Here is an 11,568-nt window from a genome sequence, read left to right as displayed (position 1 = left end):
CCCCTGGCAGGTCCTCGGCCCCAGGTGACCCCGACCCGGTTCTCACTGCCGGAACCCGAGTCCGAGCGGATGCTGGTGTTGCAGGGAGAGGAGAAACGGCTCCTGCCGCCGGGTTCTCCATCCAGGGGGCTGGTGCGGCCTCCCGCACACATCGCGCGGGGGGCCCGGGCGCCCTTTGTTCGGGGGGGCACCTCGGGGGCCCTGCGGGCGGGGGCCCCGCGCTGTCGGCCGGCCGCACGAGACCCTGGAGTCCCACGCCTGGGTGCGTCCGCTTGAAAAGCTGCATTCCCTTAGCGGAGCCTCGGTGTTCTAGCAAATGTCCAGTACGTTTAATTAACGGAGCGTGAAGGCGAAGATGACCTGTTTTCACCGGAGTGAATTTCAGGAAAATAAGGAAATGCCTTGCATTCCACCTGTTAAACGTTCTCTTTAGATGCCTCCAGCGTGGAGTAAGTTTCTCGGGGCAGTTCCTCTGAGGGGTGACCGGCGGGATCCCGGGGCCCACCCGTGAGAGCCCTTGTGGGGGAAAGAATGTCCCAGAAGCGGAGGATCTCGGCCTCGCGGGCGGCTGCCGGGGCACGACCCGGTGCGCCACGTGCGGAGGCCAGCTGTGAAGGACGTAGACGCACAGTGTGTGCTTTTCCTCGGCGGCCGCCAGGTGTCCCGGGTCCGTAGTACCCTCCGCCGCAGCAGTGTCCGCCGATAAAGAGGCGCTTTCGTAGTGAGACGTCAGTGGGTCGCCATCGCCGCTCTCAGGGGCATCTGCTGCCCTTCAGGTGCCCCGCAGACCCGGACCTGCTTGCGGTCGTTCAGGCGATGCGCAGGCCCGGCCTGGTTCTCGACAACGTGGGGCTGCGTTTGGACGTTTGTTCTCCTCTCAGGGTTCCGAAATTGGTGCTTGTCTCGTCTCCCCCATCCCCAAACCGCGCCCGGGTTATGGATGTAATGCAAGTTTTTGAAGACCGTAGGTCTGGCTTGGGAGGGTTGGTATCAGTAACAATGAGCGCCCCCCCCCCCCCAAGAATGTGTTCCTCCTTTCATTTGTCTCGTTTCGGGTATTCCCCTCAATGTTTTCAAATTTTTCCTTTTGGTTCTTTCATAGCCTTCACTTTCCTTATTTAATACTGATGAAATTGGCTTTTACCATAGTACGTGTTACCTTTTAAAAAGAATTTTCCAACTTGCTGTTGCTATTAATTAGGTAGTGAAGGGACGCGGGGAGGGGGGGCTCAGCCGGTGAAGCGTCTGCCTTTGGCTCAGGTTATGATCCCAGGGTCCTGGGGTTGAGTCCTGCCTTGGGCTCCCTTCTTGGCACATCGTCTGCTTCTCCCTCTGCCTTTCCTGTTCTACATGCTGTGCTCTCTCTGTCAAATATGTAAATAAGACATATTTTTAAAAAATTAGGTAATGAAATTGGGTTTATACTGCAGTTTTACCCTGGATTCTTATTAGAAATGTTGCTCTGTGACTATCATTTTTGTTCCACGGGCGTCCTGCATATACAGTTCTTAGATGAGACACAAAGGCAAGTGTTTCTTTGCTAGTTTGGTGCCTTGTTTATTTCCTGGTGGTACTGACCAGATCTCTAGTATAATGTGGACCAAGTGAGGTGCCGGGCGTACCTGATTCCTACCTAATTGTTTTTGAGAAAACAGTGAGCTTCACACCATTTATATATTCCTTGTTTAGTTTTGAATAGTCTTTCATTGGTTTTCCTTTATCAGGTTATGCATGTTAGTTACCATCATTTCCCGATGGTAAGAATTTTATGTATGATCGTCGGATATTATAAAATGGTTTTGGCAGCTCTTAAGATGATTACAAGTAAGTCATAGGAATTGATTTCAGAGTTGTGTAACGTATAGCATCAGTGCAGGAAGGTGCACACGACCCAGTTACAGTTGACAGATACCTTAGGAAATAATCCTCTGTGAAATTTTGAAATTCATCCCTAAATGTAGAACTTTCACACCAGAAACCCCACTTGGAGTGAACCCCAGGGTCAGGTCCCCTCACTCTCCAGATATAACTAATGTGGAATTATAGACAGACTTACATGTATGTTTGTAGTTCTGCATATATAGCTGTGTGCATGCGTGCATCGTGTCACACGTGTGGATTTATATGTATTTTCAGCAGTTTAGGTATCCAGCATAATCTCAAGTGCCTACTTTTTGGCTTTCCTTTACTCTGCCCTGCAACCAGTCATCCACATGTGTCTGTCTAGCAACGCGGATATAAATGTGCGTACAGCACACACGTCAGTACGTACATACCCCTCCTGATTGCTGTGCCACATTTTCCATAGTACTTACGTTGGCTTATTTATTATTTTCCTCCAAGAGAATTTGAAATCCACAAGGTCCAGAATTGTTGTTTCGTTCAGTGCTGCCGCCCTGGTGCCTGCCAGTACGAGGACCTGTGTAACGGCAACCTGAATGCATTTTAGTCCACGAAAGAGCGAGAAGTCAGACCCTCAGACAGAGCAGTCCCGCAGGAGACACACGGCTTTGCCGCGACCTCGAGCCCGAGGGGGTGAGAGTGGAACGAGACTCTCCATGGTGCCCTGCAGACATCGGCGTATCTTCTTCCCACCTCGGGAGACACCAGGCACAATAGCAGAACCCCCGTAAGGTGTGGGTGCAACAAGTGTGGGTGTTGGAGGGCGCTGTCCTGCGTCCCCTCTGCCGTGAACCGGTGTGCACGATGCCTGCCCTGCGGGGCTCCTAGGGACACAGGAGCTGACATGCAGAAAGCTTTTTGCAAAGTCTTTTGCATATTTTGGGTTCTCAGTGCACATTGTTTTATGGAGATTTTATTTATTTATTTGACAGAGAGCAAGCACAAGCAGGCAGAGCAGCAGGCAGAGGGAGAGGGAGAGCAGACTCCTCACTGAGCAGGGAGCCTGACGTGGGGCTCCATCCCAGGACCCCGGGATCACGACCTGAGCTGAAGGCAGACGCTTCACTGACGGAGCCCCCCAGGTGCCTCCTCAATGCACATTTTAAAAATTAATATCATGTTACAGCATTTGATGGTTTCAAGCTGGGTGTGTGGGGAGTCCCTGCCTCCGTCTCTTGAGGCTGCTGTAGCAGCAGGGCCGTAGACTGGGCGCTTAGAAACGATGTGCGTTTGTCTCTCACGGTTCTGGAGGCTGGGAAGTCAAAGGTCACGGCCCTGGCAGATTTGGTGTCTGGTGAGGACCTGCTTCCTGGGACGAGGGTGCTCTCTGGAGACTCTCATAAGGGCACTCATCCCATTCCTGGGGGCTGCTCCCTCATGACCTGATCCCCTCCCAGAGCCCCCACCTCCCAGTACCGTCACGTTGAAGTTAGGATTTAACATGAATTTTGGGGGGCACAACATTCCGTCTGTAGTGGTCCCCAAGGCCACCCTCAGTTCAGAGATTCGTTAGGATTCTCAGGACCCAGCGTGGAGTTGTGTTCACGGCCCTAATTTATTACAGCGCAAGAATGTAGAGCATGGCCCGCAGAGGGGAACCGTCCCGAGGAGACCAGCTGCAGTTCCAAGGGTCCCCTCCACGGGCTTCACGCAGGCTGCGCGAGTGCTCCCAGCAGCCGGGCGTGATGGCACATGCGGAATGTTGTACTGGGAAAGCTAATGAGAGACTCAGCAGGTCTTTTAATGGGGGCTGGTCATGGAGACACCGTCTGTCTAGCACGGACCAGGATTCCAGACTCCCAGAAGGAGAGCTGGGCTTCAGCACAAGACATTATTTGCATAAAAAGACACAAGGAGTCTCTCCGAGCAGGGTGGTGGGAAGCCCCCGCCAAATCCAAGTTCCTATGAACCAGCCAAGGACCAACCTTGGAAGCAGGACTTTCTAAGGATAAGGACCCTCTGACCTGTTCAGTTGCACTTCTGAACACCCTGTTCCTTTGGTCCTTGGACAAGACCTCCCTACAGCACATTATCTCAGTAGTACCCTTTGCAGCTGAGGGAGACCAATCTGCAGTATTGATTTTGGTTATGCCCTTTAGGGGGTCCTGGACTTGCCCAGGTCAAGGAGATCCCAGTAACTATAAAGGTAAAGGTCTTAAAATATTAGGGGGCTTCATCATCAAAATTTCTGTATTTTATTTTTCTGTATTCTTTTCCACCTGGGCTCGGGTGTTGGTTCCCGTAGGGCACAACTCTGGCCAGGAAGTTGCAGCTGACCTGAGTGTCCCCAGGGGTGAGATGGTCTCCTGATAGGACGTGCATGAGGCAGCCCGGTCAGCGGGCCCCCACTGTGACTGATCTTGAGTAATTCGGTCTGGTCCTTGTTCGGAGGGACTGCCTGTGGTGGTTAGTTTCAGACGGTTGTGTTGCCTACATCACCAGTTTGTCCACCTTACCAGTGTGGGCAGCATCAGGGGCGTGGAAGGAAACGGAAGTGAAAGGCTTGATTTTAGATGGTCTCATCGGAGCACGAGGCCTCCCTCACTGGCAAGTGTAAGTGACCCAGACGGACCGCCCCGAGTTTTCATAGCTTAGGGCCTCACGGAAGTGTCCTCAATCTGCAGTGTTCCCAGAGTCAGAGTCCTGTTCGCGGAGCTTATACCTGCCCCCGGATCAGTACGGTGTGCGCGTGAGGCTGAAGCAGCCCGTTGTGGACACCGTGGGTGTGAGCTTACGGTCACGTTCAGGCAGTTCAGAATTCAGCGTTCCCCAGATCACTAGGGCCGTTCTTAGCAGCAGCGAAGCTGAAACACTGCAGGGTCAGAAAGTTGTGTTGCCAGGAGCAAGGCTGGGTCTACACAAGCTGCTGCTGGGCAGGGGTCAGTTCCTGATGCTCGTCAGAAATAGGGTTTCATGATTGCTGTTCGACGAGCTGGAGACTTGTACTTCAAATTCCCGAAGTGTATCTCCAGGTGGAGATTGCCTGTCTCTTCATTGTTTCCCTCTTGTTTCGGACCTCCACTAGGTAAAAGCTCAGTGAAAAATCATGTTACAGAGAACTAAACTTGTTCCTAAGGCCTAGAGGTTAAATTCCACTCCCCGTACCAGTGGCAACGAGCAAGGAGGTCGTGTCCCGTCGGCACTATTTTCTCTACTGGTGGGGAGGGTCCCTCTGGCACTTACGAGGTTACACGCACGTCTGCCTGCACGGCTTTTATCTTACACGCGGGGGCAACAGCCACAAAGCAGGACTGTTTTAAGTACAAAATCCCCTTCCCCTTTTCTTTTCATCACAGATATTTTAAGAAAGATTATATTTATTTGAGAGAAAGAGAGTGCGCACAAGCAGGGGGAGCGGGAGAGGGAGAAGCGGACTCCCCGCTGAGCAGGGAGCCCTACTCGGGGCTCGATCCCAGGACCCCGGGATCATGACCTGAGCCGAAGCCAGATGCTTCGCGGACAGAGCCCCCCAGGCGCCCTCATCACGGATTTGTTCAAAGCCTGTATTAGTTTTGTAGCATTGCCATAACAAATTGCCATAAACTGGGTGCTTAAGAACTGCTTCTCTCTGATTTCGGGAGGCGAGAAGTCCATAATCAATGTGGTGGGAGGATTGTGTGCCTGAGCCTCGCGTCTGGCAGCTTCTGGTGGCCCTGGCGCTCTGCTTGTCCCCATCTTGATGTGGCTGCCTTCCCCATGCATCTGGCTTCATGTGGCGTTTCCCTCTTAGAAGGCCACCGGTCAGCTTGGATTGGGGCCTATCCTAACGGCCTCGTCTAAACTTGGTTACACTTGCAAAGATCCAGTTTCCAAGTACAGTCACACTCATAGGTACCAAGGGTTAGGATTTCAACATACCTTTTTGGGAAGACATGGTTTAAGCCACAGTGAGGCCCTGGTAGTCAGTCAGCGTTTACAGGGGTAGCATTACAGCTGCCAGGGAAGATCCTGGCTTGGGTGCGTGGGCAGGTCAGGTGGCTGTCATGGCCCAGCAGCAGCTAGGTAAGAAGAAAGGGTGGGGATCCCTGCCTGCTAGGCCCTTGGGTTAGCTCAAGTTTTGCCCCCATTCTAGAAACTGATTTAACTAATTTTGTCTCCCAATGCAATGCAAACTTTTCATATTTTTTGGCGCGTCCATAGTTTACCTTGGTAACTTGGGGGCGCTTTCTCCTCCTGCTTGGAGGAGTGAACAGAAATCAAAGACATCACCAAAGCACAGCTTTGTTTTTCTTCCCTCGCTCAGAGAGCGTGGCCGAAAGGAGCCAGTATATCCAGCATGCCAGGCGTCCTGGGGCTGGACCCGTCATTTTTACCTCTTGTCAGCTCTTCACAGCAGACAGCAGCTCAGCTGATCGTCCACACCACAGACGACTCCTAGCCACCTGGGCACCAAAGCCCCGCCATGTCCTCCCTGGCCCCCTTCCTCTTCCCAGACTGCTTTTGCTATATTTCAGCGAGTCAGGGGTGTTTTAGCAAATTCCACCTCTGATGCCAACTGTGACTGGTGTCTCCAAGACCACTTGTGTCCTGCTAGTCGAACCCCTGCGACTTAGCGTATAATTTTACTCATGACTGTGACCTGTCACAACAGAAGGACACACGGCAAGATTAGCAGACGGAACAGGTATGGGGAGAAGTCCGAGGGAAACCAAGTGCCCGTTTTTAAGAGTTCTTTCCTGACGGAGTCACCCAGAATGCACCCAGCAATGAGTCATGGCAACACGAGGAATATTGTCTACCGGGGGGCTCAGTAGAGACTCGGTGCCTGGGATTTCTGCTCCAGACTTCCAGAAGGAAGGCAGGTGTGTGCTGTTAACGATCTCGTGTGCACAGCAGTTTAGGCACAGTGGGAAATATCAGTCAGGGTGGTGTGAAGCCTAAAACCCAGGCTCCCAGACACCAGCCTTGCCAGGAATCGTGTCTAAGGATAAAGCTGAAATGTTAGGCTCTCTGCATACTAGGTGTGAGGATTCGCTGGAGGAAACACTACAGGTAACGAAGAAAGTTCCGCGGACTCCGGAACCTCCCGTTGGTCCCTGTGCCAGTCCTAGGGGTTTTCCTGTTCATCTGCTTCTCTGTTGAATAGGTAAATTCTGGCATCAGAGTCGTTGAATGAGAGTATTGTCTCCTGCTCATGGATGGCAGTGGGTTGAGGAACATCAACAACAACAACAACAACAAAACCAGGGTTTAAGGGAAGCCTGCAGCTCAGCGGTTCCTATGCTCTTGGGGAGGGGGCTGACACGCTCATGTGCCCAACAGGGGAGGGACACGCAAAGGAGAGAAACTGAGGGTACGGCCTGAGGATGATGTATGAGGTACCGCATCTACCTGGAACTTTTTTTTTTTTTTTTTTAAGATTTTATTTATTTATTCGACAGAGACAGAGACAGCCAGCGAGAGAGGGAACACAAGCAGGGGGAGTGGGAGAGGAAGAAGCAGGCTCCCAGCAGAGGAGCCTGATGTGGGGCTCGATCCCATAACGCCGGGATCACGCCCTGAGCCGAAGGCAGGCGCTTAACCGCTGTGCCACCCAGGCGCCCCTACCTGGAACTTGATATGAGGGAGGGTTTCCTTTGTAGGAAGGCGCTGCCTAGGTCTTTATGTATTTTATAGTCTCGGGCAAACTCACTGTCAGATACTTTTGACTTCAGTTAACTCCTTTGCAGGGTGGGGATTTTAACCTTATCCTCAAGGTCAGCAAGAATACTCCTCCGTGGTTCTGGTGGAAAGAGCTATTTTGTCGTCATATTACATTTGCCGTGGCGGGGGGGGGGGGGCAGATGCACCGAGTTCTCACGTCTGTGTCCTTTTTCCTGAGCTCTGACTTCTCAATAACTTCCTATCCCATTCCTGTATTACACGATACATTAACAAGACTTCTCCAAAGGAATGTTATCATTTGGCCAGCAGAAACGGTCTGCTTACGGCCTGGAGTTCTTTCAGATGATATGGTTAGCTGGCGCCTGCTGCAGGGGGCTTCCGATAAGCCTCTTGGGTCTGGTGAGGGGAATGGAAGGAAGAGTTCCCAGTCCTTCAATGTGTGCTTATTTCATAAAAGCGCACCCAGGTTTGACGTGGTGCTTAGTGATGTGGCGTAAAATAGGGAAGGAGCCAAAGTAGTTTGTCTCACAAGGGATCAGTGGGTCTTACAATGCAAATACTTGTTTCATTGTAGAGCATTTCTGTGAATTTTCCAGTGTGGTCTGAACCCTTTGGATAAAGAAGAATGAGGCTTGATTTGGTTGCAATAAAAGTGTAAAGATAGGTTCAGTGTGTGGTGGTTAAATTTAAATTGTTAAATTACTCTGTGGACAGAGTAAGAGATCTGGTGATCGAGTCCTAGAGTAGATGTTAGGTGACGACAGAGTCTTGTCTGAATTTCCTGTGAGTCGAATCCAGTTGCTCTGTGAGTCTCAACTTTCCTTCTGCACATATGTTGGGTGTTGTAGGACTTGGTGGTCTTTGAGGATGTGGCTGTGGACTTCACCCTGGAGGAGTGGGCTTTGCTGGATTCTGCTCAGAGGAAGCTCTACAGAGAGGTGATGCTGGAAAACTTGAAAAACCTGGCCTCCGTGGGTAAGAATGACCTCATTCCTTCACTTAGTCATTTAGAGAACAAGCATTTCTTGCACATCAGGCGTGTTTCAAGATTTGGATTGTGGAAAGGGAATACATTAATTAGTAAGACAGAGAGGGTCACAACCACCATAGAGCTAGAATCTAGTGGTATCTGCATGAGAAGGAGAATCTGCATTAAATTTATTTTTTCTGTCTGTAGGGCTCCCTGTGTGTCATCAGTGAAAATAGATTTCCTGGGTCATTGAGGAGCCCAGTGACATTTCTGTAATCCTGTTAGAATTCTGTGTTTATTAAATTGCTTACCACTTTGGCCCCTTGTACTTGTTATTGGTGAAGCCCTGATGCAGCTAAACTCCTCAGTTTCATTTCGACCAGCAGGTACCTTCTGTCTTTAAAACTTGTTCCCTTTTTGCTTTCAGATGACGAGACTCAATTTAAAGCCAGTGGGTCAGTTTCTCAACAGGATATTTATGGGAAAAAAATATCCAAGGAACATAAAATGGCAAAGTTCATCAGAAATGATTCCTGGGCCTCTGTTTTAGGGAAAATTTGGGAAGAACTTAGCACTGAAGATCAGCGCACAAAGCAGGGGAGACACCTGAGGTGAGTTGCACTCACAAGAGAAAGCACTGTTCCAGGGGAGAATCGCGGAATGTGATGAAATTGAAAGCCTAGATCAAATTTGTTTATTCATCGAGAATTTTTACAGAAGGATTTCCTTTAAATATGTTGTTGATGTTGAATGTTAAAAACATAATTCAGTTGAAAACAATTAGGAGGAAAAGCCACATTGAAGAAGCAATGTTTTCATAATTCCTATGGTTGAATCCCCTTCCATGATGTTCAGTTTATTCTGCTTTATCAGGGTAGAAAGCCTACACATTCACTGAAAGTGATGAGAATGGAATCCTAATACTTATTAGTGAATAGTGAGAAATCACTAATCAGACTTCTGATGATAACATGCTTCTCATTCTTCACAGAAATCATGTGGTGGAGAAACTCTCTGAAAGTAATGATCCGTGTGGTGAAGGCTCCAGTCAGATTCGAAATCATAATCTGTACCAGAAAACTCACACTGGAGTAAAAGAGTATGAATGTAGCTCATATGGAAAAATCTTTGCGCATCATTCCTCCCTCAAGAGTCACATCACTGCACACCCTGGGCACAAACCGTATCAGTGTCAGGAGTGCGGGCGGGCCTGTAGTTGTCGTTCACACCTACGAATGCATGTGAGGACCCACAACGGAGAGAGAACCTATGTGTGTAAATTATGTGGAAAAACCTTTCCTCGTACTTCATCCCTCAACCGGCATATAAGGATTCATACTGCCGAGAAGACTTACGAATGCCAGCAGTGTGGGAAAGCCTTCATAGATTTTTCAAGTCTTACTGGTCATGTGAGAACTCACACTGGAGAGAAGCCCTATAAATGTAAGGAGTGTGGGAAAGCCTTCAGCTATTCCTCAACTTTTCGAAGGCACATGATAACACACACTGGAGAGAAGCCCTATAAATGTGACGAATGTGGGGAAGCCTTCAGCTATTCCTCAACTTTTCGAAGACACATGATCTCACACACTGGGGAGACGCCACATAAGTGTAAGGAATGTGGAGAAGCATTCAGTTACTCCTCAGCTTTTCGAAGGCACATGATAACACACACTGGAGAGAAGCCCTATGAATGTAAACAGTGTGGGAAAACCTTTATTTACCTGCAGTCCTTTCGGAGACACGAAAGGATTCACACTGGAGAGAAACCCTATGAATGCAAACAATGTGGGAAAACCTTCATTTATCCCCAGTCCTTCCGAAGACATGAGAGGACTCATGGTGGAGAGAAACCCTACGAATGTAGCCAGTGTGGGAAAGCATTCAGCCATCCCTCATCCTTTCGAGGACACATGAGAGTGCACACTGGAGAGAAACCTTACGAATGCAGTCAGTGTGGAAAAACTTTCAACTGGCCCATATCCTTGAGAAGACATATGAGGACACACACGAGAGAGAAACCCTATGAATGCAAACAATGTGGGAAAGCCTTCAATTTGTCCGCTTGCTTTCGGGAACATGTGAGAATGCATTCTGGAAACAGATCATATCAATGCAAGCTATGTGGGAAAGCATTCTATTGCCACATAGCCTTACAAAAACATATGAGAAGGCACACCGCAGAGAAGCTCTACAAATGCAAGCAATGTGGCAAAACTTTCAGTTGGCCTGAACTTCTGCAGCAGCACGTCAGGACACACACTGCTGAGAAACCCTATGAGTGTAAGGAATGTGGGAAAGTCTTCAAATGGCCATCGTCTTTGCCAATACATATGCGAGTGCACACAGGAGAGAAACCTTACGAATGTAAGGAGTGTGGGAAAGCCTTCAGTTGTTCCTCGTCCTTAAGAAGACACGTACGAATACACAGCACAGAGAGACATTTACTTCAGGGACGTGGGAAATTCTCCTGCAAATGAATTCATGCCTGATGCTTCAGGAAATCCCCAGCAGGAGAGAAAGCTTATCAAAGCTGTAAATACGGTACTGCCTTTGTGAGAACCTCATCAAAGTAGACCTGTGGGGCGTGTATCTCCAGTTCTCTTACAGATAAACAGTTAGGTGAAAAATAGCTCTCCAAGTCCTCTTCGAGCTGTCATTCGGAATTTTGGAGGTGGTGTTTTTTCCCCTACATTTCCATAAATAAACCTTCTATCCTTACGGTTTGTCGGACTCGTGGTGATTTGAAGTGTATTTTTAATATGGAAGTAGTTTTAATTTCTTAGTTCTTTAAATTCTTTTTTTTTTTTTAAGATTTTATTTATTTATTTGACAGAGATAGAGACAGCCAGCGAGAGAGGGAACACAAGCAGGGGGAGTGGGAGAGGAAGAAGCAGGCTCATAGCGGAGGAGCCTGATGTGGGGCTCGATCCCATAACGCCGGGATCACGCCCTGAGCCGAAGGCAGACGCTTAACTGCTGTGCCACCCAGGCGCCCCATTAGTTCTTTAAATTCTTGAAGGGGTTTTTGGAACAATGGCATTTTGGTATTTATTGGGATTTTCTTACTAGCTTAGTGTGGCGGGTCCTGG

At 49.3% G+C, this 11,568-nt stretch overlaps 1 protein-coding gene across 1 annotated transcript in view; it reads left to right on the top strand.

Annotated features, from left to right (window-relative positions):
- The window catches only part of LOC103681659 (zinc finger protein 555), an 11,395-nt gene extending 198 nt beyond the window's left edge, over positions 1-11,197 (top strand). The window contains exons 2-4 of the mRNA XM_040629656.1: positions 8,355-8,481; positions 8,904-9,087; positions 9,468-11,197. Coding sequence (XP_040485590.1) covers positions 8,355-8,481; positions 8,904-9,087; positions 9,468-10,956 — 1,800 coding nt within the window. The 3' untranslated portion in view covers positions 10,957-11,197. The remainder of the gene's footprint in view (positions 1-8,354; positions 8,482-8,903; positions 9,088-9,467) is intronic.
- Positions 11,198-11,568: the final 371 nt, after the last annotated feature.

The sequence above is a fragment of the Ursus maritimus genome, unplaced genomic scaffold (genome assembly GCF_017311325.1).
Source record: "Ursus maritimus isolate PB19 unplaced genomic scaffold, ASM1731132v1 scaffold_14, whole genome shotgun sequence".
Lineage (NCBI taxonomy): Eukaryota > Metazoa > Chordata > Mammalia > Carnivora > Ursidae > Ursus > Ursus maritimus.
Note: the sequence above shows the minus strand (reverse complement) of the source record. Positions and strands in the feature narration are given on the sequence as shown.